The sequence below is a fragment of the Mus caroli genome, chromosome 9, assembly GCF_900094665.2.
Source record: "Mus caroli chromosome 9, CAROLI_EIJ_v1.1, whole genome shotgun sequence".
NCBI lineage: Eukaryota > Metazoa > Chordata > Mammalia > Rodentia > Muridae > Mus > Mus caroli.
Window position 1 is genome coordinate 77,303,464 of NC_034578.1, and position 20,770 is coordinate 77,324,233.

Here is a 20,770-nt window from a genome sequence, read left to right on the forward strand (position 1 = left end):
TTCCATTCCGTTTTACCCTCAGGGTGGGAAGAAATATTTTGTCTCACTTTTTTTTTTTTTTTTTTTTTTTTTTTTTTGTAGGGGACCAGACTCTGACTCTCCCTTTTCTGTCCACTATTATTCAGACTTGCCTTTAGTTTATTTGAGCGCATTTAAAAATCAAATGTCTTACATCTTTCCTGTCCCAGCTTCCACCCTGCTCTGTGTTATGGTTTCAAGACAAGTCTGGGGACAAGCCCTTCTACTCTGTGTTATTTACCCACCAGGTAGTTGTCATCCTAGCTTCCCCCGGCCCTGCTGTTATCACTCCCTACTTCCTCAAAACCCAAAGCAAACTCCACTTTCTGCTTTTTAAGGTCATGCTCCATGTGAATTCTTCCTCACATGATTCTATTCTCTGCATTCTTCCCTGAAACTCCCACAGTGCTTTGTGTCTTTGCTCTTGAGACTGGTTCTACCTAGAGTCTCCTCTCCCTCTTATCAACAATGTTACCCCCCTTTCAGCCCACTTCTGTGTATCCCTCCTTGGTGTCTCTCTTTGTCACCAATTTTCCTCTCCTCTCACCTAAAGTACTATCAACATAGGCTCAGCCTATATACAGCCCTTTATGTTGTTATCACATTTCATGGGTAAAAAATCAGAATGTTTTTCACTATTTTCTGCATGTCAGCCTCCAATGAAGGCAATGGGTGGGGAATGCACTGTATCTGGTGTGAATACAATCTTCCCTTTAGCCTTTCTCTGTGCCCAGTGAACAACCAGGCTACAACATTATTATAACAAAGAGTTCTGCAGTATGAAGTTTTAGCTGGTGCCCAAATTGGGACTTTACAAACCTTTCAGACATATGCAACAGTATAATCTACTCTCTATATGGGACTGCATCTTTGATAGATGGCCTGATAGTATACATGTCTACTTGGCAACATAATGGAAATGTATTTCCTATAACATCAGAGGCCATAAACTTATGACATGGGGGTGTGGACTGTAATCAGTGTCCAATAACATCCTGATTTGCAAAGAGAAAGAGGAAGGCAGACAAGCAGGCAGGGAGGGAGGGAGGAATGGAAAGAGAGAGAAAGAGATAGAGATAGATAGATAGATAGATAGATAGATAGATAGATAGATAGAGACAGAAAGAAGTTGGGGCATGTGGAGAGAGACTGTTGATATGCCTTTATAACCTGATTATACCTGGTAGTATGAATATTCCCCGGGACATGAACAAGCATGTACTCATTTTAGATAAAGCACTCAAATCTAGCTTGCTGATCCAATGAATTCAGTTATGGTTACTTACAGGAACTTGCATGTTGGAAAAGAAATAATCCATCTCACCCCTACAACTGTTAACAACTTATATATTTTCAGGAAAGGATGAACCCCCTTCCTCTAGCATTCATTAACTGACAATATGTCCTTGAGGAAAGAGGAATCTTGGGAGCCTCCCAACTCCCACTCCATAGACCCATCCTATACAGGTCTCCTGTGGGTAATCATAGCTACCGAGAGATCAAGAAATCAATGGTTAGATCATACCCAGAAGAAAGGGTACTACACTCCCAAAGGACTCTAGTTCCAAGTTGTCACCAATGAAGTTTAATCTTCCAAGTATATATTTTGGTTGTCTGCAGATGTTCAGGCTATAGCAAAAGTGACACATTTCCTACAATATTTTCTCCCATGCAACATTGTGACACTATTTCTTCCTGAAGTTGTATGGTAAACTTTTTTTTTTCTTTAAAAAATCTCAATTTTTCAACGTGAAGTAATTGAGTAACATGTTTAATTAAGATTTCTGTTGAAATTGTCATATGGCTTAGTTCCCGCTATGCATAGATGCATGTCAGAGTTTACTTATGCAGTTACTCCCCTTAGTCATCAGCCTGTTTACCATCAAGGGATGATGCGGGGAGCATCTCAGCAGGGTTAGTCTAATTGTTTCAGTATCTCTAAGTAGGAAGGAAACAGAGGCTCCAGGGAGCTGCAGAGCTTAGTAAGGCAGAGTACAGCACTGGCTTCATGTGTGGAGAGGCTAATAAGGTGGCACATGCCTCCTGCCTCTCGTGTGAAAAGCTTGGTAAGATTGGCAATGCCTCTTGTCCAGTGTGTGCTGGGATGCTACGTGCTGAGTGTGTACGCTGACAGGGCCCTGGCTGCTAGCTAGTGTCAGATTCAAATAGGACTCCTGCAGCAAGGCTGTCCCTGAATCTGCTTCCTGTCAATGGATCCCATTCCTCTAACTGGGCCACCTTGTCTGGCCTCAGTGGGAGACCGATGCACCTAGACTTGCAGTGACCTGATGTGCCAGGGTAGGTGATACCCAGGGGAGAGATGCCTCTTCTGAGGAGAAGGGGAGAGGGAATAGAGGGAGGAGTTGTATGAGGGGGGAAGGCGGATGGGGGCAGATATTGGGATATAAAGTGAATAAATAAATAAATAAATAAATAAATAAATAAATAAATAAAAGACTCCTACAGCATATCAGCAGTTACTCCAGGAAACTGGTAGGATAGATTGCAGAAGCTAAACTAAAGGTTAAGAAGATGACAGACCTGTAACATTGAAATGGAAGCAACAAAACCAAGCTCCCTGGATTGGTGCTCAGAAGGACTAAATTAGGGTACATAGGACAGAGGCAACCCTACATATCTATAGATTTACAATAATGTCATAATAGCATTGTAAAGGTTGTTAAGAGACAGCCTGATCTCCAGGACTTTTTCTGTTCACCCATTCTACTTCCAATTAACGACTTCTTTTTCATCTTGGTCAAATAAAGGTTAAATCCATCAAAAGAATTTCTCAGAAGGGCTCCTTATCAGTCTTTCTCTTTATGTGAAAGCGAATCAGTAAGCTGGGCATGGAGGTGCTTACCTATAAATCCAGCAGCACTCAGGAAGTGGAGTCCAGAGAGTGAATAGAGAGGTCGATTGGGGACTCATAGTGAGACCCTGTCTTTAGCTCCTCCTCCAGTAAACACACACACACACACACACACACACACACACACACACACACACACACCAAGTGAACTTCCACTGACAAAATTGAGTGGTGGTGATGCAAATGATCTTATTAGATATCTGGGAAGCAGTAAAGGCTGGAGTCTCCTAGGATGTATTTGATTGGCAGACTCCAAGGAGGCACTCTGTGTGCATGTCCATAGTGTCCAGGCAATAGCATTTGCTGGAGCTGAGCAGTAACTGCTGTTATAGGCTCTTATTTCCCACTCATGAGCCCAGAATGGAAATCCATTGAGCTAGCCTTGCTGAGTCCATTCAAGGTTCAGAATTCTCATAATGGCTTTATCTCTCAAACACCAGTCAAATCCACCTGCTTTTCTCTCCTGCCTTCTGAGCAAGTCTTTGCCACCAAGATTTTCTCCCTGGATGACTGTTAGGACTTTTTCCAATTGACTGTCTGCATTTGCCTACCTCTAACTAGTTCTCCACACACAGTCATGAGGTATTTCAATGCAAACACAATGTGCCAGCTCGTTGTGTAAAACCCTTTGATGACTCTGGACAGGGCTTGCAGGGCTCTGTGTTTCTAGAGCTTTGTCACTGTCTCACTACTTCTTCCTGACTCTTCTGGCTCACTTAGGTCTCTTTACTCTTTTCAATAGAACCCATGCTTCCTCCTTCTAGGTCCCAGTACCCCAAATGCTGTCCTCTACCCCTTGGCTCAGGTTTACCCTCTGCCTTTCTGTTATTTAAGTCAAATTTAAGCATTACTTCCTTAGCAATCAGTTAGTTATTGAGGTTGTTAATAGGGAATGTGATAGATTTTATTATTTGTCAATCATGTGCTACCTTTTATCATCAATTTTTTTTTCTTTAGAGACAGTATCTCACTATGCAATATAAGCCAGCCTGGAACTGGCCATCCTCCTGTCTCAGCCTTCAGTGCGTCAGCATCATAGTCACAGGTCACCACGCCTTCCTCCAGAAGAACTTTTATAATTAATTGTTTTATACTTGTATCTCACTTTTTGTCGTTGAGACTGTTATGTTTTATAAGTATACCACTGTTCAGTTCCAGTGATCCTGGATAACTTTTTGTCTTGGTTTCTTTTATTCTCTGATTTGCTTCCCCACTTCCTAAGTTTCTTGTGAGCATCTCTAAGATAAAGTCCTTACTATGCAATTCTTGTCCCAGGGTCTGTTTTAGGGAAACAGAACCATAAGCTATGGGGGTGTATCTGCATTGTTCAATCTTCTATGTTTGTGCTTTCTGGTATTTGAATGAGTAAATAAACACAGCACCCCTGAGAGCTGCTACTAACTAAGAGAAATCATAAAGGTCTCCTTTGTTCTGTTTTTGTATTTGTGGCTTACAGAGCCCCTGTAAAGGACTAGTCTCCCAACCTACATGGGGGAGAAAGAGACTGCCCTACAAAATGAAGGAGAAATGGCTGCATCAACAAGAGATGAAGTGTCTGAGAATTCTGTTTGATGTGTAGAACCATCTGAATTGGAGTGTGAGTGGCTCTGTCCACAGCAAGACTGTCACAGTGAGACAGTCACAGTGGAAGGCAGAGAATTCCTAAAGCCAGTGGTCTCTAGCAGCCTTTGTCCCTGAGGAAGCAGCAGAATTCTATCCTAGAAATGTGGTCTCTGTTTAGTAAAAGGTTGGAAGGAGATTAAACAGATAGCAATTCTGCTGAACAACAGGTTACAGCCTGGAAAATAAATTGGGGTTGATCATAAGCAGACTCTTAAGGAGCCTGGGCTTGGACTCGTGGGGCAGCAAGGGGTGGCCAAGGTAGTTTGATCAGAAGAAATTTATACAAGAGCATGGCTCATCCATTGGTCTACCTAGGGTGACTTCCTCCCTTTCTTATCATGTCCACCCGCAGAGAGACAAACCTCCCCACAGAAACATCTTATATGAAAGATGGTGAGGGATGATCAGGGAACCCCAGACCACTGACCTTCCCCATGGGGGTGCACATTGACAGGAGAGCAGGGTCAGAGAGGGAGATGCATCAGAGGGAGATGCTCTCAGCAGAGAGCAGAAAGTCAGAATAAGAATTTGTGTGGAAAATGCCAAATTTAGGGAAGACCACTACGTTTTGCCCTGATCTCTCCATATCTAGGTCAAATCTAGAAGTTTGGTGTTTGGGCGTACCCCAATAAGGGTACACATGATCTTATCTGAGGATGGAGCGTAATTGCACTTCTGTGCTGAATGGCTTCCCTTTCTTCCTTCAGAAGGTATTTTGCTCACAGTCTCTATGAGTAAGATTGGTTGATTTATTTATTTTTTAGTGCTTTAGATCATGTCATAGCCCTGTGTGCCCTAAGTATTCATTCTACCATTGAATTACAGCCTAGCTCCATATATAAAATTTGTTAGTCTACTTGTTTGAGAAGACTGTGTTCTCTGATACAGAAAAGCAAAAGCAACACACACACACACACACACACACACACACACACACACACACACACACAAATACACACATGCCTCAGTGTCTTAAAGTTCAGCTGAGTCTTCTTATGAATTTTTTCAAATCTCCCTATTATCCTTTCATTTTAAAATAGAGCATGTCAAACAACATCCTTGCCTGGCCTTCCTTATGGGATATTTGGATATGTGAATATATTTTTGACTGGCTTATTTTAAGTTTCATTCATTTCATGCTTTCCATTTACACTCATCAGCGTGGATGTTGTTAAATCATATGAGATGGAGCTGATTAGAATTCTTCAACATTCTTATCTTGACAAAAAGTATTTAGCAGTAAGGAATGTTGTTCAATATGTGAGAAGGTCTGTGGCCCCGCAAGCAGCCTGGCACAGAGAAGGACTGTGGTCTGGGAGGTGACTGAGTCTAGTGCTGACAGGTCCAATGAGGACAGCAATGACAAGGAATCACAAGCCACAGTCATACACCAGATACTTCTTTGCACAGGACTCTGTAAAGAAGGAACGAGAACACTTCCTTTCACTCTGTGCAACAGATCCCAGGCACACCCGGTCACTTCAACACTGTGTGGTAAATGTGGTAGGGATGTACATGTGACATTTTCTTGAGGGACCAGGGAACAGATGGTTTCTATGAACACCATCCAGGAAACAGCTGAAGACAGCTCATCAGAGGAGCTTTGGGTTAACAAAACCTTACAGGATTGGATAGCAGGTTGTTGGCTAGAAGGGTAGTCATGACAATGGATGACGTGGTGATGGGAAGAGGTATGATCAGAACTGGGGACAGAGCACCGTTTCTCAGCCAGTGATTTTGCATTGAGCATCTTGGTAGCCATGATTATTTGATGAGGGGCGGGGGACTTGCGTGCTTTCGTTCTCAGCATTCTGTTTTTTTTTCCCCCTCACTTCTGTGTCTTTCTGTGAATAAACAGGCTGGGTGTCTTTTTTTCCCTTCAGGAAGGTTTCCAAGTTAGGGTTTCCATCTCTCCTTAAGTGTTGTCATTCCTATTCCCAGCGTGGCTGGTGACAAATGCATGTGGTTTTATCCTTAATCGACAACATAGGATATTTTGCACACTGGCCCCATGGCAGCAGTACAACTCTTCTTGCTGAATATTAATAAAAAGCTCTGTTGTGAGATACAATTTTTACCTACTGATCATTGGCTGAAAGCCAGGCAGTACACACACTCTGCTCATTCTCCTGAAATCAGCCACTGCATTACACAGACTGACAGAACCTTTCCCTCCTAACTGCTGTCACGAAGTAGACTTTGGCAGTCATTGCAGCCAGCCAGCCCAGGCCATGGGGGAAAACACCTGAGGCTGGCTTCACATGCTGTGGAAGTTGATGAAAACAGGCCATGGTTCATCAGATCCAGACTGCATCCTTGATGAAGACTCACAGGAGAAGGCTGTTCCCATGCTGAAAGTGTGCAGATCTGAAGGACGGGATGGATTATATTTTCCTTCCTGCACAGCTTGCTCAGAAGCTTGGAGTCAAATCCACAATCTACCTCAGGCAAATTCAGGGAACTTTATGATCTCCATTTCCCCCTTTATTGGAAACAGAGCTTCATATAGCCCAAATTGGCCTGAGCTCCCTCTGTAGCTTTCATATCTAGTTACATTATATGCTGGGTAGCAGACCCAGGGCTTTGAGTATGCTAGACAAGGACTCTACCAACTGAGACATATTTTAGCAAACGTGATTTCCATTTCAATATGATTTTGTCTGCAGAGTCATCTGACTTCTTTAAGAAGTTATTGAGATGAAGCTCAATATAAAATCAACATAAAAATCAAGCATTTTAACGTGAATACTTAGTGGTGTGTAACATATGCACAGCGTACACTTAGTTTCAATACAGTATCACCTCAATAAAACTGTTGTCTTTTCCATTGTTTGTTTTGACTCTTGAAAACAATGCCTTATTTTTGTGAAGTAGGATTTTAACAAACGGAAAAGAACATAAAGCAAGTCTAAGTCCAAGAGATCAGGAAAACGTAGTTACAGGACACAAGAATAAATGCCAGGAGCTTGAAGACACACATGGACTATGAGAGCCAAGACATGTGTGGTCTATGAGAGCCCTGGCTAAAAACATCAAATAAAGTAGAGATGGAGAGGAATCTGTACACCAGTTAGGAAATCACCCATGACACATGGAATTGTGTTTGTTTCTATAACATGTGGTTATGGATAACCCCAGCACTATCCTAATAGAGATGCAGAGGCCTTGATTATTTATAAAGATGTACAGCATAGTGAAATAAAAAACACTTACAACTTTAGGGCAAAATAAGTTTAAAGATGATTTTTGGAAGGTATTTGTTTTAGAATCAATGAAGCACAAGTTGATTATTTGAAAATATAAGAATGGCAAACTCTTGACCAGAAAGACAGAAGAAAATAAAATTAGAGATGAAAGGAGAATATTAATATATATAGTATATAATGTAGACACTAATGGATTTCATAAAATCATCAGCTCTTAATTGAAAACATATATTCCATGTAACTGGAAAATCTAAAAGAAATATATGAATTTCTAGATACATATGACCTATCCAAATTAAACCAAATGAAACAGATCTATAACAACCAGTAATAATCTTCTAGTCGAGAAATGTCTCAGGGTTAAGAGCATGTGTTGCTCTTGTGGAGAACCAAGTCGGATCCCTAGGGCCCCTGTGGGGTTCTTCACAAATACCTGTAATTCCAGCTCCAGAAGGATTCAACTCTGCCAGCTCAAACATGTACACACATGCACACATACTCAATTTAACACACACACACACACACACACACACACACACACACACACACACACACACTCTTAAAAATGTGCCTGAGACAACCAACAGATTGGGAAAAGATCTTTACCAATCCTACATCCAATAGAGAGCTAATATCCAATATATACAAAGAACTCAAGAAGTTAAGACTCCAGAGAACCAAATAACCCTTTTTTAAAAACGGGGTGCAGAGCTAAACAAAGAATTCTCAACTGAGAAATACTGAATGGCTGAGAAGCACCTAAAGAAATGTTCAGCATCCTTAGTCATCAGGGAAACGCAAATCAAAACAACCCTGAGATTCTACCTCATACTGGTCAGGATGGCTAAGATAAAAAACTCAGGTGACAGCAGATGTTGGAGAGGACGTAGAGAAAGAGGAACACTCCTTCACTGCTGGTGGAATTGCAAGCTGGTACAACCACTCTGGAAATCAGTCTGGTGGTTCCTCAGAAAACTGGATGTAGTACTACTGGAGGACCCAGCAATACCACTCCTGGGCATATACCCAGAAGCTCAGAGAACATCACAGAAGATAGAAAGGAAGAAAGAAAGAGCAGGATGCTGGGGAAGAGTTCAGGGAAATGCTGTCTGGTAGACATGACTTGGCCATTGAGATAATGGACTCACTGTAGCTATGATGTCCTGTATAAGACCTGCAGAGGATTAAGCCAGCAGAATCAGCCAACATTTTAGCAGTTAGCATTAACTGTAATCAGTAGGGTATATAAAATAAAAAAAATAGAGGACATGAAGGTAGTAGGAGGATGTGTTGTAAAATGTTCATGGGAGTGGATGGGGGCACTTGGAAATGTGTGGGATCAAGATACCATATGTGTGTATATGTGTGTATATGTGTGTGTATGTGTATATATATATATATATATACACATATATATGTATATGTCTATATATAGACATATACATATATATGTGTGTGTGTGTATGAAATTATAAGATGATAAAGATGTTCTAAAAATTATTATTTTTACCTTATGTTCTATTTGCAGGTCTGGGTGTGGCACAGACTCTGGAGGTCAAGAGTTCATGTTTTGGAGTTAGTTCTGGTTCTTTCCTTCTGTCTTGTTGAGTCAGGGCTTCTCTTGTTACTGTCTCTCTTCACATCCCACACTAGATGGCTTGTGAGCTTCAGTGTGATTTTCTTGTCTATACCTTGCATCTCAGGCAGGAGTGCTGGGATTACACATATGAACCACTGTATCCAGCTTTTTTGTGTTTCTTTTTAGAGATTGAAATCAGGTTGGTAAGTTAGTATAGCCAGTGTTTTTCCTGCTGAGCTGTCTGATCAGACTGAAGATAATTTTTTTTTTAAATGATAAGTCTACTCAAGCCAAATACAGTGTAACCTGGAGAAGGCTTGAATGACAGTCCTGATCCTGACCTTGTGCATATCATTTCCTGTCGCTAGCTTTGCTTTTCTCATTTCAGAAGCACAGAGGCTTAACTGGATTATCTCTGGAATTCTTTTTAGCTTTAGTGTTCTGTGGTGTATTCTTGTATGGAAATAGCTAAGCAATTTGAAAGTGTAATAATGCATTTCTCATAGATACATCATAATTTTTATTTGTCTACCTGAAATGTCAATTTTATTAGAGTTCCTGATTTATAATGAGAGAAAAGAATACAGGGACGGCATTAACCATTTCACTAAAAGGTATACAACCAACTCTCAGATGAGTTTTAGGGCCAAAATGGTGGTTGATTATAAATGTCTCAATATTCCTCAGAACTTCTTCCATTGGCAGTTAAGGCTTATGCTTTTTTCTGTTTGAGTCTCTGTAACTGCCTAGATACCACAAGGAGAGAAACGATGGTGTTTCTGGGCCCACAACATGGCTACATAGTGTGAGAAAGCCCAAGCATCCTCAGGGAGAGGCTCACATGCAAAAGAGTGGGGACTCTAGCCAACAACTCTCACTAAGCAATCATTTCTCAACAATGTGCACAAGTCCATGAGAAAAATGTATCTTCAATGCCAGATGAACTCTGCTGGCTAACACACATAGAGGAGAGCTGTTCTCACCAACCACTGCTCAAAGGTTAGATGTACAGGGGAAAAGTGGCTGTGTTTAGCCCCTACCTTTAGTTTGCAACACATAACTGGTATGAAATGGGCACTTCCTTGGCAGCAATCACGTAAACTAAGTTCAGTGTGTAGAAAGCTCCGCTACAATCATGACATACATGTATTCCACAAAATCAGATTTTGTGATTATTTTCCTACCAGTTGCATACAGTTTATGAGGAAATTAGCAAGGAGGAAATATTTTATAAGGAATCCCAACTCAAACATCAACAAAACCCTTGGAAAATGCAGCCATAACACAGCTCCAGAGGCATTCACTTCTAGAACTACAGTGTGAGCTGATGAACCTCAGATCTCCAGACTTTGTGTTTCCTAAAGGATGTTTTCACCAGACAACCAATAGAGTAGAAAGGAGGATTGCCACATGTTGGAGGCTAGCCACTACATATTGCTAGCTAGGTTATATAGTAAGAACTTGTCTCTAAGAAAACAACAACAACAACAACTACAACAACAACAACAAGGTAAAGGTTAAAAATAAATATAAAAGAAGAAAAAAAGTGTCAATCAATAGTATTTCAATGTTTCATGATGTCCTTATGTGTATTTCACACTGAAAACCTCTTTTGAGTAGGTGAGGTAACCCAAGTCTGAAATCTCAGCATTTAGAAGACTGAGGCAGAAAGATTGGGCCAGCCTGAGTTACATAGGAAAATTCAGTCTCTAAAACAAATTGTAAGAAGACATTTAAAAGAGAGCCTGTTAATGACATGCAGGAATGCTATACTGAAGTACTGGTGGGTTCAGTCCTCTGTTGCCATAACCCTGGGTCATGAACTTGGATCTCATGACCTCCTCTGTCCCAATGCACCCAGTTTCCACCCCTGGAACAGATTAGCTAATGCAACTCTGGCTTTAGTGTCTTTCACCACACCCAAGAGGGGCTGCTAGGATTCCTGGGGGATTGGTAATTAGGATTGAGAGAAGGATGCTGGATTGGAGGGGATCCTGTTCCTCAGAAGGGGGGAGGGGGCTATGCAGTGGATGCTCTTCTGGTGCTGATGCTGGAGAGACAAACCTTCCCAGGGTAGAGATGACTTTGTCAGGGATTTGAGGAAGAACATTGATGAATCCTCAGAACATTGTCATCAAACATTGACTGTACGGGAGGAAACTCACCAGGCAGCTCAGATCCTTCTCTGTCCACTGCCTCAAGCCTAGGCTCAACGAAAGGAAGTTCTGGACTCAAAGTGGCATCCTGAGGAGTTAATATGGAAAGACAGATGTTGAGAATGGATGTTTCTCTGTGCATGGGAAGGGTTATGCCTGTATTTGTAGTATGCTACTTAAATTTAAGCGAAGGATTTTGTTGTTAGCATGACTTTTCTATGGAGGAAGAGCCTGGAACTATATCCTGAAAGGACCACATGGCCTGGCTTGGCAATCTAGTTCCTGATCTCTTGTTTCTCAGATGACTGGTCTTGCTGGACAAGACTAATTGATGACTGAAATACTTTGAATTGTGACAGTCATGGTTTAACTTACAATTATATCATTTCGAGCAGGCATGGAGCTTACTCAGAATTCCTATTTATGTACACTTCAGTGAAAACTTGTAGAGCCCAGACAGTGACTTAGCTTTAAGTTGAATACCAAACTTACTACTGCTTACTACTACCTTTAGTTTCTCAGACACTAATATGTGTTTATCACCTCCTCCCATAAATAAAAATTTAGGTAAGCTCTTAGGAATTAAAAATAAATTTAAAAGGACATTTCTGAGAAGCAAAGTTAAGTGTTATATTTTACTTTAATTATTCATTTTAGTTCATAATAAATGTGTTTTATCTGGCTGGATAAAGGCCCTGGCCTGTTTTTATCAGCAGGAAAAGGCACTGGCCACCAAGTCTGGTGATCTGAGTGCAATTACTGGGACTCACAGAATGAAAAGAGAGAACCAACTTCTGCAAATTGGCCCCTGACCTCCACATGTATTCTGTACCATGCCTGTGTCTCTTGTTCCTCTTCAAATAAAATTTAAAATGTGTGTTATTAAACACAGAGCACAAGCTGACTCAAAATGGAGCACATCTAACTAAATCTAAAGGAACCAAATTTTAGAATATTTGAAATGCAATTTGAATTAATTTTTATTAACACTGTTATTGGAAGAGGACTCTCAATCACAGCCTTTATACAGAAGTGGATGCTCACAGTCATCTATTGGATGGAACACAGGTCCCCCAATAAAGGAGCTAGAGAAAGTACCCAAGGAGCTGAAGGGGTCTGCAGCCCTATAGGAGGAACAACAATATGAACTAACCAGTACCCTCAGAGCTTGTGTCTCTAGTTGCATAGGTAGCAGAGGATGGCCTGATTGGCCATCAATGGGAGGAGAGGCCCTTGGTCTTGCGAAGATCATATGCCCCAGTATAGGGGAATGCCAGGGGCAGGAAGTGGGTGGGTTGGGGAGAAGGGTGAGAGGAGAGGGTATAGGGGATTTTCAGAGAGGAAACTAGGAAAGGGGATAGCATTTGAAATGTAAATGAAGAAAACATCTAAGACACACAAACACAAAAAACCCATAAAAGAATTAATATTTAACATTACAGAGAGTATGTTCTTCTACTCAGTGTATAAAACTTATTATTTGATGGAAGGGTCTTAAACAGAAGGACACAAAACTGACCTCTGTGACATCAGCAAGGGACTTGGGCAGCTCTGGTTCAGTGACAGGTCTGAAGAGTGGCCCAGCAACTTCTGCGGTGAAAAAAAAAATCACAAGGCTAAAATATTCTTTTTTTCTTTTATGATTTAGGTAACAAAACAGTTAAGGTTCTAAAATGTGGTAATAGTGAATTCCTATGGAGTAGTGTTTCAAATCACTAAGATATTGGAGTTCCAGATAATGGTTACTAATCTGAGTAATGCACTGGAGGAAGATTGTAGGGTTGCATCTTGTATGCTTATGTGATGGGAATTACTAAGAACAGGATGAAGTGGCAGGGGAGGTTGCTAATGAGGACAACAAACAGAGTAAGTAGACAGAAGGAATAAATACTAGAATTATGTTGCTCAGTGGGGTGATTATAGTTAATGATAATGCATTGTCTATTTCATAATTGCTATAAGAGAAATTTTGAATGGTCTCATCGTAAAGAAACAATAGTGAATAAGGCGATAGAAACAATAATTACACTGTTGATATTATGTGATGTACAAGTATCCAATCATAACATTGTATCTCATAAATATGCATAAGTATTATATGGCAATTAAATAATAAGAACAATTACAAAGGAATACAGTCTACAGATTTGGATCAAGTAGTGAGGCTGGTTGGCTAGGTCAGTGGGGAATAAAAATATGGCTTAGCTTGCAAAGAAAGAAAGAAATGGTTAATATTAACACTGTAATGTATAAGTATCTGTGGATACTTAGTACTACATCCTGGTTCTCAGAACACCCCAGAAAGCTTAGCAAAGACATAAACCTAAGTAAGCAGTAAATAATCTCAGAGAGGAGTCTGCAGTTGTTCACTTGTTGCTCCAGAGGCTCCATAACCCTCTTACCCCAATTTCCAGAGATGATGCTTTGCTGATCTACATCCGATAACAGAACTGCTAGAGAATGATAATTTCATGCTATCTAGTGCTGAAATGGCATTTCTACTGGTTATTAGCCTATCAGCTGTGCTTGTGAATTCCAGGCTCCAGGGCCCCTTAAGGCATCCTCTAGAGGTCCTGAGCACATCAGATTATCTAGTTTACTTCTTTGGATCCCTTTGAAGATTAACTTAGACAGATTGTACCTTTGACTCTTAGCCCTCCTCTCTAGGGTGTGTTGTACTCATGGGCAACCCTCCGGCCTAGAGGTAGCAGTGAGGTCACACTGCTTCTAGCCTTATGAGGTTGTTCTATGCCTTTGAGTAAGGGAAAACTTTCATGGACAGTCTCTTGCTCTATCAGCTCTTTTTAAATTAGCCTCATTTGAATATGCCATCTGTTTCCTTATAAAGGCTGACCTGTTTACTGGATGAAAAGATATTTGTAAGCTATGCCAGGCTAATGGGACTGTCCAGAGTTCTTCTGTCTGTCTAAGCCCTACTGGCTGAACATGGGTTGGCCTGACTGCACTGAAACTACTGGATTCTTCCAGACTTATCTTTGGTGCAAAATGATTACCAAGGTCTGATGAAGTGCAATGCAACAGGGTGTGAGGAGAGCCAGAAGTAGTATCCTACATAATGTGCTGGTCATAGTAATGGTCACTTTACAAGACTAAACTTATAATGACAATCCATCGTAAAATCATACTTAATAGCTTCTCTGTCAGAATTAGGTTAAACTCAGAACTATGGCATCAGCAACTGACCATCACTGAATGGAATTTTCCCTTCTACCAAGGACTGGTCTCCATCTAGTAGTTGTATGATAAGTTTTTTGAGGTCTGTAGCTGTGAGGTAGGTTTCTGGTTGCTTGTCTTCTATGGCTCCATGATGGATTCTTTCACTTTCAATTTTGTTGGAATCCAGAGACAGTAGATGACTATCAGGGCTTTTTGCTTCTGCATGGTCCCTCTTAAAGATGGCCATAAGCTGTATTTCTGTGGAGCTTGAACTGTGGAGAGAAGAGGACATGTTTTATCCAAAGCAATCATAAGAGACTAGAGAGTTTCTGTGTTGCTATAAGTCTTCAGGATAATTTATCTTCTTTTCTGATAGGCTCTTATAGAATTTCCAACTTAGTGGGTAGAGAGATGACTCAGTGGTTAAGAGCCTTGACTGCTCTTCTGAAGGTCCTGAGTTCAAATCCTAGCAACCACATGGTGGCTCACAACCATCTGTAATGAGATCTGATGCCCTCTTCTGGTATGTCTGAAGACAGCTACACTGTACTACATATAGTATTAAATAAATCTTTGGGCCAGAGTGAGCAGGGCCAGAGTGAGCAGGGCCAGAGTGAGCAGGGCCAGAGTGAGCAGAGGTCCTGAGTTCAATTCCCAGCGACCACATGATGGCTCACAACCATTTGTACAGCTACAGTGTACTCATATACATAAAAATAAATAAATCAATCTTTGAAAAAAATATCCAACTTAGTAACAATATTTGTCAGAAATTTAATATATGGAAAATATTAACAAATAATTTGTTTTAAAGTAGAATGTCAGCCTGGGTATTAAGTCTAGTTTGAGAGGTATGGTGAACAGGGCCCATACATACTTCCATTTAAAAAGGTATTATTAATTGTTAATTGAACAATGTTTTGGGGAGTCTTAAAAGTCATGCAGTGTCAGTCAGAAAGAGCTGTGAACTGGCACTTTTCTACAAGATACCTTCTTTAAGGTCTATGGACTAGCATGCAGGATGTAATAGTGGTACAACAGGCTATGTATGCCATAAGCAAGCGACACTTCACTTCTTAAGGCCCCTTTTCTTCCATTCTTTTCCATGAAGTATTGTTAAAATTAAAAACCTTTAAATGAAATAGAGCAAGGGAATAAAATAACAGAAGGCCTGAAAAATGGAAAGGAAGGCAGCGCACAGTCCATGAATAACTGTATTTGCCGCTCTAGTTATTAATGCAATCTCTTTCAGCATGCGGATCTCCAACAGATTCTGTACAGCTCTGTCCTTGAGAATCCAAGTGTTTCCTTTTGTTTCCTGCCATAAATCTACACAGGGAGAAGCAGAAATGTTTTTAAAGGCCTCAGGAACTGATAATGTGTATTCTTGGCAGTTCTTCAGACCACATAATCAGTCAGAGACTCCAGTTCATTATTTCACTAGTCAATTGCGGGAGCCAAAGGCAGATAGATTCTCATTACAGAGCTCTCCCAGGTACAGTGGGTCCTTTTCCCACCTCAAACTGACCTTGGGGCTGAGGAGCACATTAGTTTCTCTCCCTCAATCTAGACCTCAGTTGGATGCACTCAGGAGTCTGTGGCCAGCCAGCCCATCTCCCATTGTAAACATATGAGACATAGTTAAATCATGCTGCATACATAACACATTTGTAGTCTCCCCCGCTTTTTTTTTCTCTAATGAGAGCTTCAGGTTTTTATGGAAGGCTTTTCAGATGGTCAAGTCAATGCTTACCCACTAATATTACGTGGTGATTTGGCTAGAGATACTTTCTAAATTACTAAATGAAAATTAATTCCATTAAAAAGTACCCCAAATCACTGGCTTATTCAAGACATTACATGTAAAATTATTTTCAGAAAGCCCATTTAGACATTAGCAGAGGGAAGCATACTGTATTCCGAAAAATAAAAATTAATCAACATTACCCATCCTCTTCTTTCTTTGGTCTTCATTTCACCACATAATCATGAAAACATGCAAGGGAGAAAGAATTTTGATGAGATTTATTTAATCTCTTGGTGGATTATTTTATACACAAAAATGTTTTTACATTGTCCTTCATGTTTGTCCAAAGCTTCGGAGAAACATACAAATGGACATCAGAAATTTGGATGGCCCCTTTAAAAATCATGAGTCTCAAGAATTTGAGCCATAGTTCAAAGCTGTATGCATTTATTGTCTTCTTCTGAAGCCCGATTTCCTCAAAGAGACTGCAATTATATCCTATGCATCTTATATTTGGATGACTATTGCCAGGATATTTTTAAAAAGTACTTTGCAAACAGATTCTGTTTCTCCTGAATGTCATTAAGGGATTCGTTTATCCTCAGAGGTAACATCTCTGAGGCTGACCCCCTAGAACCAGTGTTTTGCCAATTTCTCTTTGCATTGCTTTAATCAAGTGAGGGATTGGCTCCATTCACAATGAAAACTTGCAAGAAAAACACCTACTTATTAAGTGGGTGATATGTACCCAGCAGTTTATGTGTATTTTCATTTAATGTTTAGAACAACAGAATCCTCGTTTTACAGGAAAACAAAGGCATACACAGAGGGAGACAGACTCAGTTGGGACCAGCAGAGGTAAGATTTGAACTTCGGGTTCTCTCTCCTCAACCTTGGTTTTATTTTGTTACTCTAGTCAGTGGTGTGTGCCTGAGAAAGACACTTTGATTATCAAAATTATAGACACATTTAAGAAATTAGTTTAGAATCTATATTTGGTATTCTCTCCTTATATTTCAAATGACAGTTGCTGATGAAGACAGTCTATATATGTGATGGGATTAGCATCATTAGTATTTCTGCTTAGATTACAAATTTATTTCACTTTTATGCCCTGATAAAACACTGGTTCTAGGGGGTCAGCCTCAGAGATGTTACCTCTGAGGATAAACGAATCCCTTAATGACATTCAGGAGAAACAGAACATGGACCCAATGGACATGCTACAGACTTGTTCCCCTGTTTCTGCTGTGGAGACAGAGAACCTGCTGTCTTTCTCACTGGCCCTGCTTTGTGAGAAGAGAGCTTCCCTACCAGACATTCATTCAGGGCCTGCCTTTTGCTTCTTTGTAGTTTGTAACCCATGAAGCCAAGGAGAGCGACCAGGCTTCCTGGACCAAAACCTTCTTCTTGCCAAATAAAGATTGTTTTGTTGACACTGCTTTCATAAGCAAATGGAAATCTTAAAGAAGAATTATTTATTACCACAATCAAGATATGGAGCATATTCACTGGCATAAAAGATTTATCCTGCCTCTTTGTGATCCCTCCCTTTCACACTCTGCTCCACGATCTCCGAGAAATGACTGATATGTTTTCTGTCACTGTAGATGAGTTTGTGTTTTCTGGAATTCAATATAAATAGAACAAATGCACTCTTGTCTGCTCTGTCACTCAGCACAGTTATTTTGAGGTACATTCCTGTTGTCACATATGTCAAAAGTGTTATTTCTTTGTCAAGAAAAGTGTCTATATTGAGAACATTCCAGGATTATCTATGGTTCTGTTGATGGGCAGTTAGTTTGTTTCCATGCTTTGGCTATTAAAGATAAAGATGCTATGGACATTTATGCTGCAGGCTGCAGAAATACAGTCCACCACTAGATTGAGGAATTATTAATAGTTTCCACACTTGCCCTAAAGAATGAAGTAATATTTAAAGTGGTGCTTTCATTGTTAATCCTTAAAATTGTACTAGTAGTGGAGTCCTAATTAATTTTCAGTTTGTGTTGAGAGAATCAGATGAACCTGTTCATATCAAGCAATTTATGAAGTTAGAAATAAGCTTTTCTACAAATGAGAAAAAGCAATGGCGATGGGTCTGACTGATAGGGGATGGATCATCTGTGGGCATCTGGACCCACCACAAAAGTAATGTCCTTCATAGTAAGTTTATTTCAGAACATCTCCAGCATTGGTATCAATGACGGCATATTTGTGGGCTTACAAGCATATGGCTTTTTGAATTCCTTGGCCCACATACTTTCCAGTGGACTGAAGTTCTTTATGACCAGAGGAAAATCATTGGCAAAATGTGACTGAACTTATTTTATAAGCATAGTGGGCAGAAATAGGAATAAATCCTCACTGAGACAAACAGGTGGGAAAGATTCAGTTTCCAGCCATGCCTCTATAAAAGTTTTACCTTGGAAAATTTCACCGCCCTAACATTGCGATTCTCCTCTCAAGTCGATTTTCTTACAATTAGATTTTCATTTGTCGCAGGGAGGCGATAACACGCATTTAATCACTCACCAGGAGAAGCCATTCCATCATTTCCTGAAGCTGTAGATTAAAAATGTGCTCTTTAACTGTAGCACTTTATTTATCCAGAAGACTTTGCCATCTATGCAAACGATGTGCCTATCACCTCTGATTATCCTCTCATCCGTCTGTCTTCGAGTCGAATACCGCAGTGTGGCTTCTTGACACAAAGCAGAGTGAGTTTGCTTTGGTAAATATTAGAGTTTCCATCTTTTGTCACTTTCCTTTCAATGTATTTTCCTCCTCTGGAGAGGCCTGACAGCCGGGGAGACACAGCTGGTCACGCCTCCTAAGGCCTTCCTTCCAGGCATAAGCTGCTCTTCTTCCCAAGCTCTCTTCCTGCTCGAATACCAGGTGCTATCAGGGCCGGGAAGACCCAGACAAGACTTGTGCTTCCCAAGTCATTTCCTACCTCCCCAGGCATGGTAATTTGTCCTGCTTCCACCAGGGGCGCCATGTATCCCACAGCACTGAGTACCATTTAACCATCCGAGCTTGCCGGGGAGATGCTTGAAATAAGGACAACATTGACAATGAAGCAAAAATTTATGTATTAGGGTGCTGTGGGCGAGGTGGCTACAGACAGGCTGGAGTGTGATCACACCCTGTTTTGCTACGGCATTACTAATCAAGTCTCTACTTTTTCAGTAATACAGCACTACTTTAGTCCGTATAGTAGATAAAACAAGAAAATGTGGATTTTTGCCCCTGTGGATTCCATTCCTTGCTTTTGCCCCTGTGGATTCCATTCCTTCAGTCCCTCCATTCGTGAATCAGGTCCACCTGTGTCTCTTAGCTAATGTGATTTATGCCAACGGGGATGAGATTTAGCCTTGGAGAGAATAGGAGGCGACCCCATACCAAGGCAGTTAATTGCTACTGCTTCTTGATATGTCTTTACTCTAGTGTTTTCCAGAAATTTGCTAATGACATAGCCAAGGACGACTGGCAGATGCTCTGTAGAGGGCGATATTTCCAATTCTTTGAGCAGCATTGCAGATCGGGGCTGCAGTTTCTCAGACAGAGTTAAACAACAGAGTGAGAAGGGATTTTCTAATCCTCTAGATAACGCTTTTAAAGGAGGCTACGGAAAGTGATTTTCAAATTTGTTGTTTTAAATTTAAAGTTGAGAACCTTGTGATTCTCTTACTTACCTAAATCCTAACACACGGATTTCTCCGAATCCTGGAAGTTTCTTAAATATCTTCTGCAACTGCAGAGAGAAAGAAATGTATGAAATATTCTTTGGTCCTACTGACTCAGATCTCACCAAATAACAAACAAAATCTCCAAACACTTTTGGTGAGTCAGTTAGGAGACAGTTGAAACAGAAACCTGGAACAACAAAACAAGTCAAAGTCCCTCTGTTCACAGATATTTCTGAAGCCTAGAGAGTATTTTATCAAAGCCGTATGTGAATACTTCTGAGACGCTTTAAAAGTTATGTTATACTAAATATGAAATACTTTAAGATAGTTTTTGGTGGGAACCTTTTTAAAATCTTTTTCCCCCCATTAATTAATTTATTTCACTCCACATCCCAATCGAGGCCCCCTCTCTGGTCTGTCCCTCACACAGTCCCTCCCCTTATTCTCCCTTTCCTTTCTCCTAGAAAGCTCTAGAGGAATAGGATCCACAGACAGGTCAAACAGATTCAGGGACAGGACCTATCACTATAATATACCTGAATATGGAAACTGATTTCTTTCTTTCTTTCTTTCTTCCTTTTGAAAGAGTTAATTACTGGACACCTGAACTCTCCATGAACTCTTCAGCTCAGAGTTCTCTTACCCCTCCCATCCAGAGATAGTTCCCGGAGCACTCCTGAACTTTTTACCCCAAGGTACC

At 40.6% G+C, this 20,770-nt stretch overlaps 1 protein-coding gene across 1 annotated transcript in view; it reads right to left on the bottom strand.

Moving 5' to 3' along the window:
• The window catches only part of Impg1 (interphotoreceptor matrix proteoglycan 1), a 134,124-nt gene that overhangs the window by 58,317 nt on the left and 55,037 nt on the right, over window positions 1-20,770 (bottom strand). The window contains exons 8-12 of the mRNA XM_021172849.1: window positions 20,077-20,135; window positions 16,579-16,599; window positions 14,659-14,903; window positions 12,974-13,044; window positions 11,464-11,542 (exon numbers count right to left, since the gene is read on the bottom strand). Of these exons, the coding sequence (XP_021028508.1) occupies window positions 11,464-11,542; window positions 12,974-13,044; window positions 14,659-14,903; window positions 16,579-16,599; window positions 20,077-20,135 (475 nt within the window). The remainder of the gene's footprint in view (window positions 1-11,463; window positions 11,543-12,973; window positions 13,045-14,658; window positions 14,904-16,578; window positions 16,600-20,076; window positions 20,136-20,770) is intronic.